This window comes from Phyllopteryx taeniolatus, chromosome 1, assembly GCF_024500385.1.
Source record: "Phyllopteryx taeniolatus isolate TA_2022b chromosome 1, UOR_Ptae_1.2, whole genome shotgun sequence".
Lineage (NCBI taxonomy): Eukaryota > Metazoa > Chordata > Actinopteri > Syngnathiformes > Syngnathidae > Phyllopteryx > Phyllopteryx taeniolatus.
In genome coordinates, this window is record NC_084502.1 from 949,642 (window position 1) to 971,976 (window position 22,335).

Below are 22,335 nucleotides of genomic sequence, written 5' to 3' on the forward strand. Positions count from 1 at the left end.
ACTCTGCATCCTCATGGGAAGGCGTGTCGGTGGGTTGAGAAGGTCTTCGAAGTATTCTCCCCACCGACACACAACGTCCTGAGACGAGGTCAGCAGCACCCCATCCCCACTATACACAGTGTTGGTGCACTGCTTCCCCCTCCTGAGACGCCGGATGGTGGACCAGAATTTCCTCGAAGCCGTCTGAAAGACTTTTTCCATGGCCTCACCGAACTCCTCCCATGCCCGAGTTATTACTTCAGCGACCACCAAAGCTGCATTCCGCTTGGGCAACCGGTACCCATCAGCTCCCTCAGGAGTGCCACAGGCCAAAAAAGCCCGATAGGACGCCTTCTTCAACTTGACGGCATCCCTCACCGTTGGTGTCCACCAACGGGTTTGGGGATTGCCGCCACGACAGGCACCGACCACCTTATGGCCACAGCTCCCGTCGGCCGGCTCAGCAATGGAGGCGGGGGACATTGAGTCCGAGTGGACCATGTTCCGTGAGCAAAGTTCTGTCGGTCTGTCCTTCTGACAGGGGATTCTGCCGGACGTTCCCAGCAGACCTTCACAATACATTTGGGCCTGCCACGTCGGACCGGCATCTTCCCCCACCATCGGAGCCAACTCACCACCAGGTGGTGATCAGTTGACAGCTCCGCCCCTCTCTTCACCCGAGTGTCCAAGACATGCGGCCGCAAGTCCGATGACACGACCACAAAGTCGATCATCGAATTGCGACCTAGGGTGTCCTGGTGCCAAGTGCACGTGTGGACACCCTTATGCTTGAACATGGTGTTCGTTATGGACAATCCGTGATGAGCACAGAAGTCCAATAACAGAACACCTCTCGGGTTCTGATCAGGAATGGGGGGGGGGGGGGGGGCGTTCCTCCCAATCACGCCCTTCCAGGTCTCACTGTCATTGTCCATGTGAGCATTGAAGTCCCCCAGCAGAACGATGGAGTCCCCAGCGGGAGCGCTCTCCAGCACCACCTTCAAGGACCCCAAAAAGAGTGGGTACTCTGAACTGCTGTTTGGTGCATAAGCACAAATAACAGTCAGGACCCATCCCCCCCACCTGAAGGCGGAGGGAGGCTACCCTCTCGTCACCGGGGAGAACCCCAACGTACAGGCGCCGAGTCGGGGGGCAATAAGTATACCCACACCTGCTCGGCACCTCTCACCGTGGGCAACTCCAGAGTGGAAGAGAGTCCAACCCCTCTCAAGAGGACTGGTACCAGAGCCGAAGCTGTGTGTGGAGGCGAGCCCGACTATATCTCGTCGGAACTTCTCAACCTCACACACCAGCTCGGGCTCCTTCCCTGCCAGAGAGGTGACATTCCACGTACCTAGAGCCAGCTTCTGTAGCCGGGGATCGGATCGCCAAGGTCCCTGCCTTCGGCCACCGCACAGCTCACACTGCACCCGACCCCTATTTTCCCTCCCACAGGTGGTGAGCCCGTGGTGGACAATCAAATGTTCTCTTGGTGTCGTAAACAATGACTTCAACCGCATACTATGCAGTCTTTGCTTTGATAATGTGAGCACACACCTAACCACCAACGCAATTAGAGACCTTAATTTAGTTTTTGGCAAGCCTCACCATGGTCATCATTTGTTGTTTGTTTGGTGACAGACAACAAAAGACAACAAAAGTTAAGAATATATGATTGATGGCGCTAAGATTCAGATGTAATTTTCCCTTAATTAATGACAGACGGGCCAATGTGAATGTTGTCAGGTTCAAGACAGTAGAAGAATTATATACTTCTAAAGGAACCTGTGTTTTAAAATCTCCTAACTCCCGTGGTTCCAAGCGTGTTCGTTTTCGTGAAAGAACTTCGTTCACAACAATGTATCAAAACCAACCAATTTATTCCTGACAGAGGAGTCTATACATTTGCAGATAAAGTAGTCGAACTGAAACTATCTGATTCTACCCCAGACTTATACAATGTTTCAAACAGGCCAGTATGTAATCGCTGTCGTCTGATTGGTCCGTAATCTGACGTCATCGTTGTCCTGCAGAATGATGACCATTTGATCTGGCTCCAGACTTCTGCTCCAGGTGTCGCCTGCAGATGTCGGCTCACATTCCTGCATTCAATGTTTATAGTGGCTCCCCGCAGTTCCTTTCTTCCTTGAGATGTGTCTCCAAATACCACCTGATGGGGGGGTTTTCCTGCAATAAAACTCCTACCCCCTTATCTGATTATACTGTAATACACATCCTCTTCCAAACTAGTTAGACCCTGAAACTCTATATTCTATTCTATTACATATAGAATTACATATTAGAATATAAAGTATTCTATATTCCCTTCAATCCCCCAAGTTGATCTTCTGATAATCAGAAGATCAACAACCCCTATACCTGCAGCCTATTTCACGACAAAACTCAACAAAACCTAATGTAAACACAGCAAATTGAAAAAATGTGTGAATACAAAGGCGTCGATCAAGGCAGCGAGCGCGCTCATCGTCTCCCCGTCCTCTTTCAACGGCAGCTGCAGATCTTGGCAGTGGGGGTTCTTCTCTTCAAAGGCCTTGAGAGCAAACCTGAGGACAAGTCTCCTGAGAAAATGAATTAACACCCCCCACACCAGTCACTCTCCCAGGTGAAATCTGCCATATGGTTGATCTCCTGCTGAGAGAGAGGCTTGATCACAGTGGGGGTTATCATAGAAACCAATGCACAAGTGCCTGTCCATTCCCCAGGCAGGAAGTCCCACAACAGAACAACATCACACATCCACCACAAATCAGACCTCATCTTACTTAATCGGGCCGCATCCTAACAATCAATAAAAAGTGTGAATTTACAAAACTGTGGATCCAGGTGGCCAATTGATCAGGAAAGTTTTTTAATTGGGCCCAAAGTTACCTTACTCTTATTTTGTGTGATGCAGGGTAGGGAAGGGACCGTATTGACATCATAGAGGGGAGCACCTTTCACCTTAGTCAGAGGATAAACCTGATCCCAGTGCTGGCACTCACCCTCCAGGTTGTCATTAGTCATCAGCTGGTAGGCACAGGTCAATTTGAACTTAGTAGCAGCAGTATAATTTTCCTGGACCACAGGGTTTACAATCCAATTGAGGTTATTCATCGTAGCACAAACAAGACAGTCTTTTTGATAGATTTTGCCTGCGTCCCTACCTTCCATAGTAATCTCCTTAAACCAATAATTACCTAGATTAATTCCTGCCACTCGTCCCTTCGCCTTTTGTACTAAATGACTATTTACCGATCCTTTGACCGAGTCATTATTCAGGTCATATCCCGTCACTTTAGAGGTTCGAAAAACCACTGGATCCTCATTTTTTGAAGCTGGTATCTTAGCAAATTTTCTCATTATCGGACTAGATGAACTTTTTGTCGGTCGTATCCAATTAATAATAATCTGTCCCTGTGGATCAGTCCCTGAGACATCTATACCCAAGGTCAAGACTGTAAAGGTCGCTACTGGTTTGCCCCACTCTCTCCACGGGGTGCTAGTTATATCATACAAGGTCAATAATACGGGATGTCGGTCCCTCGGGGTTACTGAGTGCATACTAACTCTTTCCAATTTGATCTTGTCCTTCCACCGCCAATTCCTAATCTTCGTCGGCTCCCAGTATCCCGGTTTCGAGTGGATAATCACTTGCCTCCAACGTCTTTTCCCCCAATGTGTAGTTCAATTCTAGGGCCCCTGCTGGCTTCACGGCCCTCTTTGTTACTCTTTCTCCTTGTATTGAAGGCATTCCAAAATAGATTCCTGTAACTGTAATCAGGGAGATCACCAGAGTCATGATTATAACCTTCTTTGACCAGACATACAGGATGTACATATTTCCCCCTTTGTTAAATGAATAATTTAACACCAAAACACAGTACCCACACACAACACCATACACAAACAAGCAGGTCGTCTCCTTCGTCGGAGAGGCCCCTGACCAGACCTGCAAACAAACCCTTATATAAATTAATCACAACTCTGCAAAAGATACCCGTGCCAAAGGGATGGACTACATAATTCCTGTATACATACTCCAGAGAAGGGACAAGTCGGCAATTGTCACCCAACATTGATATTATTCCCCAACCAATTGTTAATTTGTCTCACAAAAGTGTTAATGTCAATAAACCAAGGACCCCTGTGTCCTTTCATAAACCATTTGGTGCACCTTCACTTCAAGTGCTCTTTTAAGCACTCATCCATTTTCTGAGCCGCTTCTCCTCACTAGGGTCGCGGGCGTGCTGGAGCCTATCCCAGCTATCATCGGGCAGGAGGCGGGGTACACCCTGGACTGGTTGCCAGCCAATCGCAGGGCACATCCAAACAAACAACCATTCGCACTCACATTCAAACTTACGGGTAATTTAGAGTCTCCAATTAACCTACCATGCATGTTATTGGGATGTGGGAGGAAACCGGAGAGCCTGGAGAAAACCCACGCAGGCACGGGGAGAACATGCAAACTCCACACACAACTCCCTAACCAGTTGGCCACCGTGCCGCCCCCTCTCTAAGCAATATATATCAAATCCCATTCACCAGCTCAGATAGCAACTTGCACGTCATTTATTCAAACTCCGAAGCGTTTTCTTAGACCACAAACTTCCCGTACTGTTGTCAGGCTTTTATCCCAGGCACGCAGAGCCGCTCTGCTGACCCGGAAATAGAAAGTCACGATACCACTCTTGCTTGATCACATCCGTCCGGCACACGTCTTAATTTATCTATCTATTATTTAATTTATCTTCCAGAATATCATATGCATACCTATTTATACATACAATATGTATGCCTTATTTATTTAGTTAATAAATATAATGGGTACCCTTTGAAGCGCTTTATACCTTTTTACATATATAGTCATATAATTTTATTCATCAAAGTTCTAAGGTTTACTTTATATTGTGTACACAATTTATAAAACGTATCGCACCAAATATTTATACCATTCACACTTAGTCCACGTTTTTTTTACAATAGAGGCCTGCGCAGGACATGTTTGGGACAAGTAGAATCACTTGTCCGATCTGATTAGTCGTGGAAGCTCATATGTCGGAATATAATGGTTAACCAGCGCTTTGTCGACAGACGGCACGTTTTCTTTTGCACAAGGATAGCCTTTGGGCCATCCAGAAAAAGTGCCGACAATTATTAATAAGTACCTTATGCTTTGGACTGGGACTACCATTGCCGGTTCAGTCCATTACCACCACATAAATTCAGGTCTCGGCCCATCTCAGTGTGTTGCAATTCCCTCTTCGTTGGAGGGCAAACACTGAAATCTTGACATATATCAAAAAACACAAAAATATTTTACCTTACGCAGAAGATAAGGGTGCCACCAAAAGCGCAGCTTCTTCAGCATTGACACATAACTTTCCTGTAGGTAACATCAGTCTCCTAGGTTCTCCTTGTCATCATACTCAGCACCTGTCTCTTGCCACTTACGCTTGTCTTCCTTCGGCGCCGCCTCCTGGAGGTCGCGCACCACATCAACTGTTACTGCAGGGAGAAAGTCAATTAACTGATCCCGTTTAACAACAGATTTTCCTTCAGCATCCATTTATTAGCCTGCTACTTTTTTCAGCACCATTAATAAATAGTAACACTCTGACCTTCAGATAACTCTAGTGCCCTGCACCTGGCCAGCAGTTCTGCAGCTTGAGCGGAGGATTTCATAACATCATTTATGGACCAAAGCATGGGGATTTCAGAATTTGGGTTTCCGCGATATCTTCTATGGCCTCTTGTTTACAAGGATACTACGGCACGTTAACAAAAGCAGTCGGGTTTACCTCGAATGTTACCGGAGTCACGGATGTACACAGACCCCCGTCTGCAGGACCCTCGGACCACAATGAGTCCGGCAACGAGCTCAACAGCTGTGCGGCGTCCTCATGGCCCGAGAGTTCTCTGCCATGGAATCGCGCTAAAGTCACATGCTCCAACACCCCTCCGTCCACCATGGTACCTTAAATACAAAAACATTCAGTACTGGGAGAGTACAACACATTGGGTATTTGATCTTGTTGCCAATCATTTGCCAATTGGCATTTTCTCACCATGGGTCCCAGTTCTCAAGCTTTATGACCTAGTGCAAGTGAAAAAGTGTGGAAAAGATGTCAAACTCATCATAAACCACTCACTCTGCTCTGGCGTCAAGGTGGAGGCCGCTGCCACACCTTGCTTCCTTATGTAAATACTTTTACTTATTGAGCATCCCATTTTCCCCCTGTATTGGCTCAAACGCTTCTCTGTAAACCAAATCATCATTTTTATCATACAACAGTGTGAGATGGAGAGGATCAATTGGAGGACAATAGGGGGCAAGAGAGTCGATCCAGGACTTTCACCGCAGGAAGGCCGAGTAAACTCCGCCTCCCTCCTTTGTTTCAGGTTTTAGTCGGGCCCAATATATGTCAGCAGTTGCTTCCGGAAGTTCATGTTGTATCATGTTCCATCCGGAGGATAACTTCTTCCACAGTTCATCATGGTCCCATCGGGGAACCGTATCGTCAGTCCATCCGGGCTACAAAGGATGGTAGCCCTGGTCTTGATAAGCAGATCTCTGCCCATCAGGTTCACTGGAGCCCCTCTTTTCATGAAGACAAACTGATGTTCATGTGTTTGTCCAGCAATTTCAGTCTTTAATGGTGTCGTAATCGGCAGACTCATGGGCACCCCTGCACAGCTCATTCAGGTGGTTGTCTTCCCTTAGCGGGGTTCAGAGGCTCTGTCTTTCCTCCGTCCCCTGGCTCCGGGCTCATTGGGCATTCGGACCAGTCCTCATTGCAGTAGTACTGGCGAGATGGCTCTTGTTGCTGTGGAGCCTGCTGCGGATGCTGTTGCCGGGCCGCGCCCACCTCTCCCTCATGAAGCTTTGTAGCCTCCTCTTTGAGGTGTGGCCTCTCCGGGTTCCACTGGAGGTCATTGTTGAATCATTGGGTAAACAGTACATTGGCAATCCCAGTGTCCATACTGACCACAATTGAAGCACGCTTGGTCCGTTGGAGGTCGGCAAGGGCTTCCCCTGCCTCCGTTGGTGTCCTCTGTCACGACTCCCGCCTCGTCTCCTCGTTGACCCCTGCGCCATCCACATCTGTTTTTCTGCTTCCATTTGTATTTATTTATTATTATTTTATTTATTTTTTTTAATGGCCACTTTACGGGCCTGGGCCAATTGTAGCTTCAAAAGTTGTTCCTGCATGTCCTTTACCTCATCTGATGATTTGTGTTTTCTGTCGACAAAAAGTTTCAAATGGTGTGACACATGACAATTAAAAAAGCTATCTCCCCCTTTCATGAGGTCATGGTCTTTAATAAGTTCAGTCCTAACTTCAACCGGCAAGGTCTCAAGTAAAGCTATTCTATAAATAACATTTGCCTCTCTTAAACGGGAGGGATGTGATCCTCTCTTATCTGTCCAAATACTTATGCAATGTTCGAAGTGAGAACTGGGATCCATGAGAGGTTTGAAGTCCGGAAGCTTCGGCACCGTTGGGGAAGAGGACGGGAACATGTCACACAGCAAATACTATAGGAGCAAAAGGGGCAAATAAAATTTCAGGTTCGACATTATTCAGACCCGACCGTGTCAAAATATCATCCGATTGGTGAACCGAAATGCAACAGGCGCGTATCAATCTCACTATGTCACCACACGCCAGGCTCATGTTGTCCGTCAACTTTTTCAGCCCCTGGATCCAAATTACACCAACAGCAGCCAGTCCGGGCAGCCGTTTCTGTAAAAACTAAAAAAAATTTAAAGACAATTTTTGTACATTTACCCACCTTTTTGAATGCGGGCTCGTGCGGAATTGATAGGAGTTTTATTTCCCCTCTACAAATGGTCTGCCATTTGAGCCGCCCCTTGACCGGCAATGCCGGTTATAGTGGCGTCACTGGGGCCGTTTTCGGAAAGGTCCGTAAATTGTATTTAGCGGGGGAATTTGTCGCTCTTATTTTTTCTTCGCTGAACAGCTGCCATGGCAGGGCACACCAGACAAATCTCATACATCTTTCTACTCAATTTTTCATTTTCTTCTATTTTCTTATTCAAGTCTCTTTTCTCTCTCCACCCTGCAGCATCCAACTTTTCCTTCCTCTTTGTTTCCCTTTCAGAATAACCTCTCTGTTACGTGAAACAACTTACATTCCTTTTTCTTTTCCACTTTGCCCACACACTTCTTAATCCTGTTTGTTTCTTTTTCTGCCTTTCTCTTTCAATCCACAAATCCGACACATATCACATTCATTACCTCGACACTCGACTGTCCAATTCACAACCCTGAGTTTTGGTGGCACACTCATCTTGTTCTAAATCGGTTTTTGGGGGTCCCAAAATCCCCAACGTCTATCGAAACGTTACAATTTGAAACCGCGTCCGATTTCAAGTCAGTCTACGACGGGACAAGTAGGTAGGTACCTTGTTACCCTACTTTATCCCAGGATTTTCTGTTATCCTGGTTTTGTCAGGTACCTTGTTACCCTGACGTCAGGTCCTCCGTTACCCTGACTTTTAATTATGCAATTTTAACAACACGTCTTATTAACTATTGACAACAAAACAACTGTACCACAAGTCTCCCAAATTTTGCCATTTCCAATGTGCAGAATTCGTGATATAATCAAACAGGCTTCCGCTCACCTTTTTTATTTCGGTGCACCGGGGAGATTTGCAGTCCAACTGAATTCCTGCCCGCTCCTCTGTCTTTTTAACTAATGTCCTTTCAGGATCACGTCGGGCTCACCATTTAAAGGAACCTGTGTTTTAAAATCTCCTAACTCCCGTGGTTCCAAGCGTGTTCGTTTTCGTGAAAGAACTTCGTTCACAACAATGTATCAAAACCAACCAATTTATTCCTGACAGAGGAGTCTATACATTTGCAGAGCTCTGGGTTCGTAACTACCCTATCTTATCCTTAGCAGATAAAGTAGTCGAACTGAAACTATCTGATTCTACCCCAGACTTATACAATGTTTCAAACAGGCCAGTATGTAATCGCTGTCGTCTGATTGGTCCGTAATCTGACGTCATCGTTGTCCTGCAGAATGATGACCATTTGATCTGGCTCCAGACTTCTGCTCCAGGTGTCGCCTGCAGATGTCGGCTCACATTCCTGCATTCAATGTTTATAGTGGCTCCCCGCAGTTCCTTTCTTCCTTGAGATGTGTCTCCAAATACCACCTGATGGGGGGGTTTTCCTGCAATAAAACTCCTACCCCCTTATCTGATTATACTGTAATACACATCCTCTTCCAAACTAGTTAGACCTTGAAACTCTATATTATATTCTATTACATATAGAATTACATATTAGAATATAAAGTATTCTATATTCCCTTCACTTCTTATCAAGACACAGGAAACTCCTCTGCTCAAGTTTGTCCTTGCACCTGCAAGGACATGACTCATCCTGTGGGAGAAAGCTTTGCACGCAGTGATAAAACATTCCTCTAACTAGAAGTAAGCAGAAAAGCACAACACATGATAACTTATTTACATTTTTCCATCATTTCCCTCCTGTTTATCATGTTTTTGCTTATGTTTCGCATCACTTATTTAGCAGCCGCTTCTTCTGATTTTTGGCTGTAAGATCATTATCATGAACACAAGACATGAAATGCTTTATTTGATCTCCTCAGCTGAATCAAATAATGTCCTGATCTCCATTTCTTTATCATCATCGTCATCAGAACTATCCTGGTTCTGTTTTGTTAGAAGGGGGTACATTTGTTCTGCACAATTGCTCATAGGTTGGATTGCGGCGGTGATTAATCTATTCAGAAGTGCTCGTAAACATGGAATACAGCAACATCCACACAATGTCAGTATTGCAGCAAATACTGCTATTGATATTAAAATTGATGAGACCAAATTCTTATACTTGCCAAACACTTTCATCCATTCGTCCCACATGGATGTGTTCAACGCGAAGGGTTAATGGGTGAAATAGTACTATAACAGCACTTGTTTCCACGGCCATTGATGCTGCTATTACTGCTCTGACACAGTGTGGCAATGCACAGGCCACGCTGTCCAATTTGGCTGAGAAATATGCTATTGGCTTCATTTTTTCTCCATGTTGTTGTACCAATACTGATGTCATAAAATGGTTCTTACAATCCACCATTTGTACAAAGGGTTTGTCATAATTTGGTAATGCCAATGCAATGCTTGATACTAGGATTTGTTTTATTTTTATAAATGCTTTTTCTGCTTCCTCATTCCACTGTAATGGTGATGTCATCTTTAGGTCTTCACTGTACATGAGTTTGTTTAAAGGTGCAGTTATTTCTGCATAATTGGGCACCCATGTCCTACAGTAATTTGTTAGTCCCAAAAATGACATCATCTGTTTTTTTGTTAGTGGTTTGGGAGCTTGTAAGATAGCTGTCTTTCTATCTTCTATTATTGTTCTTCCTCCTTTACTCAAATTATGGCCTAAATATTTAACTTGTTCTTTGCAGAATTGGAGCTTATTTTTGCTCACTTTATGTCCCTCTTCTGCCAAGTGTTTTAGGAGAGCCAAAGTATCACTTTCACAGGTACGTTTGTCTGGGGAGGCCAGTAATATGTCATCTACATAGAGTGGATTTGACTTTCCCCAGGGGTTTGGAATTTGACCATACTGGCACTCATAACCTGTGAATAGATAGTTGGACTTTCACAATATCCTTGTGGTAACCTTGTGTAAGTATATATTTTCCCTTCAAATGTAAATGCAAACCAGAATTGGCTATCTTTGTGTATTGGTACCGAAAAGAAAGTGTTACTAAGGTCTATGACTGAAAATACCTTTCCATCTTATCTTAATGAATATTGTCTTACACAAGGTCTATATTCTGTTTTTGCCTAATTTGTACTTCCTTCAACAAATCTTCCTCATCCTCAGTGAACATTAAGTCTCATTTTTGCTGAGAATGTAGGTGTATCCCTTCTTGTGCCTGAATTGTCCAAAATAGTACCTTTCTTTCTATCCCTGTTGAGGCACTTATTTCTGTATTGGTTGAAAAGGTAACCCAATCAGTTGCTCTCTCACCTTGTACAACTATTCTCCCTAAGTCTTTCCATTTTTTATGTCTATTTTATTTATTTATTTATTTATTTATTACAAAAAGATGTGGGGTGGAGTCCACATTCTAAACAGTGCTTCCATCTTTTCATTTAATGTTACTCCCGCAACTGCTGTACTTTCTGTATCAGTGTATAAATAAGTCACAGTGACTCTGGCTGGTGTTATTTTTGCCAATTTTCTCTCATATTCCACATCTGGACCAGGTGTACCTTTGTACCAGAGTGCAATATGCAAATCATTCTCTGACATTTTGTCTTGTAATTTGGGGATCATCTTTCTCCCTTCAGTCACTAATGCTGTTACTGTTTCTTTTATCTTTTATTATTTTATTTTATTTATGTATTCATTTATTTTCCAGCATGGAGGGCGTGATTTCCATACTCCTCCAAGGTGGCTGTAGGCAGGCCAACGTAATGTTTGTTAACCCAGCTGCGAATTGCGTCTTTTGAACCTGCATGGAGAGCATTCTTCAACAGCTGTTGAAATGGCTCATTTACATCTCCAGCCTCCTGCAGGCTGCTGTGAGCCTTGAATACAGTTGTCATTCTTACTCTGTATTCCTCAAAAGGCTCATCATCCTTTTGTTTTGCTCTTGTTATTTCAGTGTAATTTGCTCTCTATCTGAAACGCTGGGTTGCTCTGTTAATTAATCCTTCCACCCAGTGTCCCAATTTGTGACTATCATGGGCCAAAATCCCATTTGCATCTCTTGGATTCATGGTCCTCTAATATTATGCCAATCTGGACCCATGGCCGTCATCCACACATGTTGGACTTTTGCATCATTTAAGTTATATGATCGTCTTAAATTTTCCAGTTCCTCAACAAACTGGTTTATGTCTGCTTTATGTGGTGTCAGTCCTTCTAATGTGGAGGCGGTGGTAATTTAGGATAAGGGGGACAGTTACACCTCCCCCGTTTTCACTTACTTCTCCAACTCTCTCTTCTCCTCGACACTGACACTGTTTCATCATCCTCCTTTCTATGGAACATTTATTGTTCTTTTTCCTTCTCTACATATTCTCTGTCTTTCTTTTCACATTCTTCTTCCTTTCTTATTTTGTCTACATTCGCTTTCCGTTCTCTCTCTCAAATTCTCTTTCAGTATTCTGTTTCCTCAAAATCATTTTCCTTCATTTTTTTAAGGTTTTTTCTCTTTTTTTTTATTGATTCCTGCAACGCGGCTATTTTTTGTGTATTTAACCAACCATTAAAGCCGTGTTCAGTTATCCATGTGTCTAAATATAAAATTTTATCAGGATCCTGTTTAATGAACTTCCAATCTTTACACTGCAGTGTATCCCTGAGTTTTATTTTACTACTTCCTTTCCCCATTTTAAAGAATTTGGTCCAGTTTTTCAACACCTAGGATGTTCTAAAAACTGGTTTCTTATCAGTAGGACAGCAACTCAAATTTTATGTTGTGGTAATTCTCACTTCAACCTTTTCAGATGGAGAATTCTTGCCTTCGCATCCACACCAGTCTGCTGTTTACAATCCCACTGTTTTGGTATGGAATGAAAAACCTAGTGGTTTCCCATTTCCCGTTTACACTCTCATTCAAACAGTTTACATTCACACTGGCTCGTTAGAGGACTCCGCCGTCCTATACGGAATTTAACTACGTCTGTCAACAGCTCGTTAAAGGACTCCCCCGTCCTATACGGAATTTAACTACGTCGCCACGAAACTTTCCTAGTTTCTTTCTTACCCGCCATTGACTAGTATTCACAGGGTTTGTCTCAGGTTTCGCAAACCTTTTTCTTATTCATTCATACCTTTTTAAATAAAAACTCAACTCACCCCTGTCTGTCTTCTCAGAGTACCGTCAACCTTTGGATTCCAGCTGGCGGGCCGATTTCAGTCCCAGAAAGGGTCTTTTGGACTCACTTTAAATGGAGTCCGCCATGGCCATGGTCTTTATACTGCAATCCACCCGCCCGCTGGATTTGTCGGGTATGTTGGCATCCGGCTCGAAGGACCAAGTAAATGTCAGGTTCAAGACACCTAAAACACTTGTAAAAACAAGACAGACACAGAGGCAGTTCAGTTTTCAGACTTGCAAGGAGAAACGGACGAGAGTGTACTTAGTTACAATCTCCAACCCTTTCTAAGTTCACTCTGCCGGACCCTCTCTTTTTATTCCCTTAGGGGAGTTCCCTTGTTACATATGAGTTACAATGTCAAAAAGGTGGGTGCATACATGCTTGTTGCAACTCATGTGATCAGCACATAACACTCTTTGTTGTGGTTGAGACAGTAGAAGAATTATATACTTCTTATCAAGACACAGGAAACTCCTCGGCTCAAGTTTGTCCTTGCACCTGCAAGGACATGACTCATCCTGTGGGAGAAAGCTTTGCACGCAGTGATAAAACATTTCTCTAACTAGAAGTAAGCACAACACATCATAACTTATTTACATTTTTCCATCAAATGTAACGACAAGTTGGTGTGCTACTTGCCTTTGTCACAACAAGGAATAATTACCAACCCTTGCAAACAATCATCCAAATAATTGCGTCCGGGCAAGGGAAAACGTCTTTTTATGTAATGTATTATTCCCTTAATTATGAATCGTTCGTTCTCCTTCAGCCCATTTGGTACACATCTAATTATATTTGACCTGCAGAAAAGTCTTGGCTTATGCGTCATTGTGTTCTCTTGAGAACCGTAGCAATCTGTCACCAAAAAGTACACAGCATAGTTTGTTCAGAAATCAAGTCCATTTAAATGGAGTTTGAAACACAACTTTAAAACAATTCAATGCAATAAATTCAATCAATCATAATCTCTGTTGTTGTTCATTTACATTGTATAAGGTGTGAATACTTTTTTTTTCGTTATGATTTGTGAAAAAACATTTTATTACAACTGCAATATATTTTGCGACTGGAGCAAGATTGTATGACTTGATTGGCGACTCGCTTAAACTCGCTTGATTTTTTTTCCCGGCAGTGACTTGAGACTTGCTTGTGACTTGCACACATGTGACGATCACTCCCACTTCTTTCACATAGCTCCAGTCACGACAGCAGTGATGTTAATTACAGGACACACCTTCGTTTAACATTTACTCCACATTTGTACTTAAATGGCAGGAATATATTGCTCCAGGAACGAACTATCACAGACACTGATCCTTTTCTACAATTAAGGCTGTTTTTGTAAAGTTTCCTTTTTTTGTTATTCAGTAGTTGTTAAGTAGGACGAAGGCTACTGTTAAAGAAAAAAATTATTGATCAAAATGAGTAGCAATAGAACAGTAGCAAAATTATTTTACTCCATGGAAGTTTCATGGTTGGATTTCTTTTTCTTTTTTTTTTCTTAACTAAACAAGCTGCACAAAGTGGTGACTGGAAAACAAATTGTTTTTCTTTTTCCAGATACAGAGAGTCGTTCTTCTGTTCCGTCTCTCTGTGGTTGCGCGCTGGTGGGCGGGCCGACGCTTGCCTGTTTGCTTTTGCGGTGCTAAGTCACATGATGGCACAACATGGAAACACGAGAGGGGAGAGGAGGAGGAAAGGACCGCTACTGACTTGGTATCGATACTGACGATATTTGGATCGATCCGCTCACTGCTAAAAAATAATAGATAAAAATGAAGGTTTGGAAACATTGGTCTCCATGTCTTTGACGTGAAATCAATTGAATATGACATCCCACACCAAAATGCTTTATTCCATAATAGACATTTGCCAGCAATTAATGATTTAAATTAAGTGATCTGGGTTGGAGAATCGAAGATTTTGTTATGAATTACAGAATACACACAGTAGTAAAGTTTGATCTTAAAGCAGTCATCAGAATACTTGAGAAGTGATAGTTCTGCTGGATTAGATGGCGGTCGGATGGCCGATCAATGGTAGCAAAGGTCAGCATCTTGGGCACAAACAAATCTGTTGTTGTCAGTGCAGAGGTCATTGTCCCAGAGACCATCTAGAAGCAAACACAAAATAGTGAAAAGACGACCATGAAAATCCTCTTCTCATCAATGTGTGTCATTTCCATCCAAACTACCAAACTCAGAGTTATAGATTTATAACCAATTCCAATGAAGTTGCGACTTTGTGTTAAACATAAATAAAAATCATGTTTGACCTATATTTAATTGAATATACTACAAAGACAAGATATTTAATGTTTAAACTGATAAACTTGATTGTTTTTAGCAAATAGTTATTAACTTTGAATTTTATGGCTGCAAAACACTCCAAAAAAGCTGGGACAAGTTCATGTTTACCACTGTGTTACATCACCTTTTCTTTTAACAACATTCAATAAACGTTTGGGAACTGAGGACACTAATTGTTGAAGCTTTGTAGGTGGAATTCTTTCCCATTCTTGCTTGATGCACAGCTTCAGCTGTTCAACAGTCCGGGGTCTCCGTTGTCGTATTTTACGCTTCATAACGCGCCACACATTTTCAATGGGAGACAGGTCTGGACTACAGGCAGGCCAGTCTAGTACCCGCACTCTTTTACGACGAAGCCACGCTGTTGTAACACGTGCAGAATCTGGTTTGGCATTGTCTTGCTGAAATAAGCAGGGGCGTCCATGAAAAAGACATTGCTTGGATGGCAGCATATGTTTCTCCAAAACCTGTATGTAACTTTCAGCATTAATGGTGCCTTCACAGATGTGGAAGTTACCCATGCCATTGGCACTAACATAGCCCCATACCATCACAGATGCTGGCTTTTGAACTTTGCGTCCATAACAGTCCGGATGGTTCTTTTCCTCTTTGGCCCGGTGGACACGATTTACCAAAACAATTTGAAATGTGGACTCATCGGACCACAGAACACTTTTCCACTTCAGTCCATCTTAAATGAGCTTGGGCCCAGAGAAGCCGATGGCATTTCTGGGTTTTGTCAATAAATGGCTTTTGCTTTGCATAGTAGAGTTTCAAGTTGCACTTACGGATGTCGCGCCAAACTGTATTTACTGACATTGGTTTTCTGAAGTGTTCCTGAGCCCATGTGGTGATATCCTTTACACATTGATGTCGGTTTTTGATGCAGTGCCGCCTGAGGGATCGAAGGTCACGGGCATTCAATGTTGGTTTTAGGCCTTGCCACTTACATACAGTGATTTCTCCAGATTCTCTGAACCTTTTGATGATATTATGGACCGTAGATGATGAAATCCCTAAATTCCTTGCAATTGTACATTGAGGAACATTGTCCTTAAACTGTTCGACTATTTTCTCACGCACTTGTTCACAAAGAGGTGAACCTCGCCCCATCTTTGCTTGTGAATGACTGAGCAATTCAGGGAAGCTCCTTTTATACCCAAACATGACACCCACCTGTTCCCAGTTAGAACAATAAAGTTGATCAGTTTGAACATGAAATATCTTGTCTTTGTAGTGTCTTCAATTAAATATAGGTTGAACAGAATTTGCAAATCATTGTACTCTGTTTTTAGTTATGTTTAACACAACATCCCAACTTCATTAGCATTTGGATTGTAGATCAAATAGGAGCCGTTTGTCCTTTTAAAATGATGATATATTTACCACTGAATTCAAGCTCAATGCAATCTCCAGAATCATCGTCACTGTTGAAGCGCGTGAAATCAAGATCTGAGCCATCAGTCCAGAAGAAGGCACCGTCCTGGAAGTCAGAAGAACGCATTTCAATGAGTCAAGTTTATTTGCACAGCCCTTCATCACAAAAGAGTCTCAAAGGGCTTGACAGGCCCACATTTGGCAAAGATCGATGCATGTTAAATGCATGCTTGTATGTTCATACCAACATAACACATCACGCAGTATCCTCGTTGAATTTTCGACATCTTGATGATGACAACAATTAATATCTCCTCTCACCAGCTGATGCTGAAAATGTTGTTCAATCGCTTGTAACATTTAACAGGATTATTGTCACTCTATGGCACGGTGGCCGACCGGTTAGCACATCTGCTTCACAGTTCTGAGAACCGCGGTTCAAATCCCGGTCTCACCTGTGTGGAGTTTGCATGTTCTCCCCATGCCTGCGGGGGTTTTCTCCGGGTACTCTGGTTTCCTCCCACATCCCAAAAACATTCATGGTAGGTTGATGCAAGACTCTAAATTGCCCGTAGGTGTGAATGTGAGTACGAATGGTTGTTTGTTTCTATGTGCCCTGCGATTGGATGGCGACCGGTTCAGGGTGTATCCCTCCTCACGCCCAAAGATAGGATAGGCTCCAGCACGCCCGCGACCCGTGTGAGGAGAAGCGGAACGGAAGATGGATGGATGGATTGTCACTCGAGTGGCAGGCCGCTGCGACGAGTTTCTGAAGACACTCGGACTGGTCTTCGTTGACGCTGCTCGAGTGCCGACTAGGACAAGGAGAATCGGTCGCCTTTCTTATGTACTACCTCCACTGCAAAGACTCCCTTAAAAATGTCAAATTCAAGTGAAAATTATTGTGCAAAATCAGTCAATGGCCACGCACCACTGCATCTTAAAGAACTTGTCTTGGTTCTGTTCAAGATTTAGACGACTTTGTATGTGATAGATTTTTACACTCACGCTTTTTATTTGGCAATAGAAAAATTGTATGATGCCGCGTACTATAAGTGTAACAGCTGTGCCATCACCCGAGGGATTTGCAGCCTGAATACTATCAATTCGAAAATATGAGCTCAAGATTTGTCCGTGTTTCAACAACACAACATCTCAGCATTGACATTGTTGTACAAATGTGTTTAAATGCTTAAGTGTCAATGGTTACTGGAGATTGTTAGTTACTTATTTGAAGAATTTGTTTCACCTCTATCGCTTCGTGCAGTCCCATCCAAACATCCTCAGTAGAGTCAGAGGCTGCCCGAATCAGTTCGAGAACGACGGCATACTCCAAAGCGTTGTGGACCGAGGCCAGATTCCCACCGAGAATGTTGCAGACGCTCTACAAGAACAAACAACAACCCAATTAGAAAAATCGGAAAATATTCAATGTGGAAGACAAAAGACTAAAATACCGAAGACTTTCACTTTCTACAGATTGTGTATGTACAAACTTCATTCACATCGATCCATGATACTTAGATAATGAACAGACAAACAGATAAATCACTGGTTTCAAAGCAGGGAAATGGTTTAGCACTACAACTAAATAAATGTTGTAATGTAAATGTTTTGTATACCTCTGCATCTGCAAACTGCCTGCCTTTATCTTGGTATATGAAACAGCGACAATCCACCTGAGTCCAGCCTTTAGGACAGCAGTTTTCTGCAATACAATTGTTGTTTCAGGGAGAAAATGACCTATGTTGATTAAATCCGGTATCAAATGCTGACAAAATCACAAAATTGTTTTGATTTGATTTGATTTACTTGGTTGTTGTTTTTTTAGTATTGAGACACAGTGACCAACCTTTTACTTTACTGGATGGTTTAGACCACTGTCAAGAGGAAAAGTATGTCGTTAAAATCAGACTGCTGAAAAGTGACACAAATGAAGTCAGCAACAGTAAATTTATATAGTATAATAAAAATATAATAGTAATAGTAAATATGCATTTCTTGAAGTCAGCAGCTGAGGTTTTGACTTACGGCTCCAGTCAAAAGTCCACCGATCCCACATAGAAGGAACAAGGAGCGAAGAGTAAATGCCATCTGCGCAACGACAGAACAAGAATTTCAGAATTACACTCGTATTTGAACAAAAAGCTTGAAAAAGTTGAGTTTGAGAAGGTGTGCAAACTCTACCTTTGCAGTCGCGATGCTTAACGCTGAGGATGTCTGTGATCAAATGAGCAGCAATTCTATTATATGTGCTTGTTGTAGCTCTGGAATGTTCTCTTGGTGTCGTAATCAATGACTTCAAAAGCATACTATGCAGTCTTTGCTTTGATAATGTGACCACACACCAAACCATGCAATTAGAGACCTTAATTTAGTTTTTGGCAAGCCTCACCATGAGCATCGTCTCATATTTGGAGCCACTCCAGTGAGAGTTGGAGATCACGGCTTGATGAAGCCAACAGAACCACATCATCTGCCAAAAGCAGAAATGCAATACTGACGCCACCAAACCGGACCCCCTCTACGCCTTGGCTGCGCCTAGAAATTCTCTCCATAAAAGTTATGAACAGAATCTGTGACAAAGGGCAGCCTTGGCGGAGTCCAACCCTCACCGGAAATGAGTCCGACTTACTGCCGGCAATGTGGACCAAGCTCTGACACCGGTCGTACAGGGACCGAAGAGCCTGTATCAGGGGGTTCGATACCCCATACTTCCGAAGCACCCCCACAGGACCCCTCGAAGGACACGGTCGAACGCGTTCTCCAAGTCCACAAAACACATGTAGACTGGTTGGGCGAACTCCCACGCACCCTCGAGGACCCTGTAGAGCTGGTCCACTGTTCCACGGCCAGGACGAAAACCACACTGCTCCTGCTGAATCTGAGATCCGACTTCCCGCCAGACCCTCCTCTCCAGCACCCCTGAATAGACCTTACCAGGGAGGCTGAGGAGTGTAATCCCGCTGTAGTTGGAACCACCCTCTTTTCCCACTTCTTAAAAAGGGGGACCACCACCCCAGTCTCCCAATCCAGAGGCACTGTCCTCGATGTCCACGCGATATTGCAGAGGCGTGTCAACCAGAACAGCCCCACAACATTCAGAGCCTTTAGGAACTCCGGGCAAATCTCATCCACCCCCAGGGCCTTACCCACCAAGGAGCTTTTCAACCACCTCGGTGACCTCAAACCCAAAGATAGGAGAGCCCGCCTCAGAGAACACAGACTCTGCGTCCTCATGGGAAGGCGTGTCGGTGGGTTGAGAAGGTCTTCGAAGTATTCTCCCCACCGACACACAACGTCCTGAGACGAGGTCAGCAGCGCCCCATCCCCACTATACACAGTGTTGGTGCACTGCTTCCCCCTCCTGAGACGCCGGATGGTGGACCAGAATTTCCTCGAAGCCGTCTGAAAGACTTTTTCCATGGCCTCACCGAACTCCTCCCATGCCCGAGTTATTACTTCAGCGACCACCAAAGCTGCATTCCGCTTGGGCAACCGGTACCCATCAGCTCCCTCAGGAGTGCCACAGGCCAAAAAAGCCCGATAGGACGCCTTCTTCAACTTGACGGCATCCCTCACCGTTGGTGTCCACCAACGGGTTTGGGGATTGCCGCCACGACAGGCACCGACCACCTTATGGCCACAGCTCCCGTCGGCCGGCTCAGCAATGGAGGCGGGGGACATTGAGTCAGAGTGGACCATGTTCCGTGAGCAAAGTTCTGTCGGTCTGTCCTTCTGACAGGGGATTCTGCCAGACGTTCCCAGCAGACCTTCACAATACATTTGGGCCTGCCACGTCGGACCGGCATCTTCCCCCACCATCGGAGCCAACTCACCACCAGGTGGTGATCAGTTGACAGCTCCGCCCCTCTCTTCACCCGAGTGTCCAAGACATGCGGCCGCAAGTCCGATGACACGACCACAAAGTCGATCATCGAATTGCGACCTAGGGTGTCCTGGTGCCAAGTGCACGTGTGGACACCCTTATGCTTGAACATGGTGTTCGTTATGGACAATCCGTGATGAGCACAGAAGTCCAAAACACAACACCTCTCGGGTTCTGATCAGGAAGGGGGGGGGGGGGGGGGGGCGTTTCTCCCAATCACGCCCTTCCAGGTCTCACTGTCATTGTCCATGTGAGCATTGAAGTCCCCCAGCAGAACGATGGAGTCCCCAGCGGGAGCGCTCTCCAGCACCACCTTCAAGGACCCCAAAAAGAGTGGGTACTCTGAACTGCTGTTTGGTGCATAAGCACAAATAACAGTCAGGACCCATCCCCCCCACCTGAAGGCGGAGGGAGGCTACCCTCTCGTCCACCGGGGGGAACCCCAACGTACAGGCGCCGAGTCGGGGGGCAATAAGTATACCCACACCTGCTCGGCACCTCTCACCGTGGGCAACTCCAGAGTGGAAGAGAGTCCAACCCCTCTCAAGAGGACTGGTACCAGAGCCGAAGCTGTGTGTGGAGGCGAGCCCGACTATATCTCGTCGGAACTTCTCAACCTCACACACCAGCTCGGGCTCCTTCCCTGCCAGAGAGGTGACATTCCACGTACCTAGAGCCAGCTTCTGTAGCCGGGGATCGGATCGCCAAGGTCCCTGCCTTCGGCCACCGCACAGCTCACACTGCACCCGACCCCTATTTTCCCTCCCACAGGTGGTGAGCCCGTGGTGGACAATCAAATGTTCTCTTGGTGTCGTAAACAATGACTTCAACCGCATACTATGCAGTCTTTGCTTTGATAATGTGAGCACACACCTAACCACCAACGCAATTAGAGACCTTAATTTAGTTTTTGGCAAGCCTCACCATGATCATCATTTGTTGTTTGTTTGGTGACAGACAACAAAAGACAACAAAAGTTAAGAATATATGATTGATGGCGCTAAGATTCAGATGTAATTTTCCCTTAATGAATGACAGACGGGCCAATGTGAATGTTGTCAGGTTCAAGACAGTGGAAGAATTATATACTTCTTATCAAGACACAGGAAACTCCTCGGCTCAAGTTTGTCCTTGCACCTGCAAGGACATGACTCATCCTGTGGGAGAAAGCTTTGCACGCAGTGATAAAACATTCCTCTAACTAGAAGTAAGCAGAAAAGCACAACACATGATAACTTATTTACATTTTTCCATCATTTCCCTCCTGTTTATCATGTTTTTGCTTATGTTTCGCATCACTTATTTAGCAGCCGCTTCTTCTGATTTTTGGCTGTAAGATCATTATCATGAACACAAGACATGAAATGCTTTATTTGATCTCCTCAGCTGAATCAAATAATGTCCTGATCTCCATTTCTTTATCATCATCGTCATCAGAACTATCCTGGTTCTGTTTTGTTAGAAGGGGGTACATTTGTTCTGCACAATTGCTCATAGGTTGGATTGCGGTGGTGATTAATCTATTCAGAAGTGCTCGTAAACATGGAATACAGCAACATCCACACAATGTCAGTATTGCAGCAAATACTGCTATTGATATTAAAATTGATGAGACCAAATTCTTATACTTGCCAAACACTTTCATCCATTCGTCCCACATGGATGTGTTCAACGCTAAGGGTTAATGGGTGAAATAGTACTATAACAGCGCTTGTTTCCACGGCCATTGATGCTGCTATTACTGCTCTGACACAGTGTGGCAATGCACAGGCCACGCTGTCCAATTTGGCTGAGAAATATGCTATTGGCTTCATTTTTTCTCCATGTTGTTGTACCAATACTGATGTCATAAAATGGTTCTTACAATCCAC

The 22,335-nt window shown here is 44.2% G+C and overlaps 1 protein-coding gene across 1 annotated transcript; it reads right to left on the reverse strand.

Annotated features, from left to right (window-relative positions):
- Window positions 1-14,723: 14,723 nt before the first annotated feature.
- LOC133481825 (galactose-specific lectin nattectin-like) lies at window positions 14,724-18,861 on the reverse strand. Its single transcript, XM_061781023.1, has 7 exons — window positions 18,763-18,861; window positions 18,607-18,669; window positions 18,428-18,455; window positions 18,198-18,283; window positions 17,825-17,959; window positions 16,585-16,681; window positions 14,724-15,002 (listed from the first exon to the last, which is right to left on the reverse strand). The coding sequence occupies exons 2-7, from the start codon at window positions 18,667-18,669 to the stop codon at window positions 14,923-14,925; spliced, it is 489 nt and encodes a 162-aa protein (XP_061637007.1). The 5' UTR covers window positions 18,763-18,861; the 3' UTR covers window positions 14,724-14,922.
- Between the last annotated feature and the right edge of the window lie 3,474 nt (window positions 18,862-22,335).

What these genes read in the sequence shown, in the direction of transcription:
- LOC133481825 (XM_061781023.1), bottom strand. Translation starts at nt 18,669, where the DNA reads ATGGCATTTACTCTTCGCTCCTTGTTCCTTCTATGTGGGATCGGTGGA. An exon ending in ACCATCCAGTAAAGTAAAAG is followed by an intron (nt 18,284 to 18,427) that starts GTTGGTCACTGT and finishes ATTGTATTGCAG; the next exon opens with AAAACTGCTGTCCTAAAGGC. An exon ending in GGCAGTTTGCAGATGCAGAG is followed by an intron (nt 17,960 to 18,197) that starts GTATACAAAACA and finishes TTGTTCTTGTAG; the next exon opens with AGCGTCTGCAACATTCTCGG.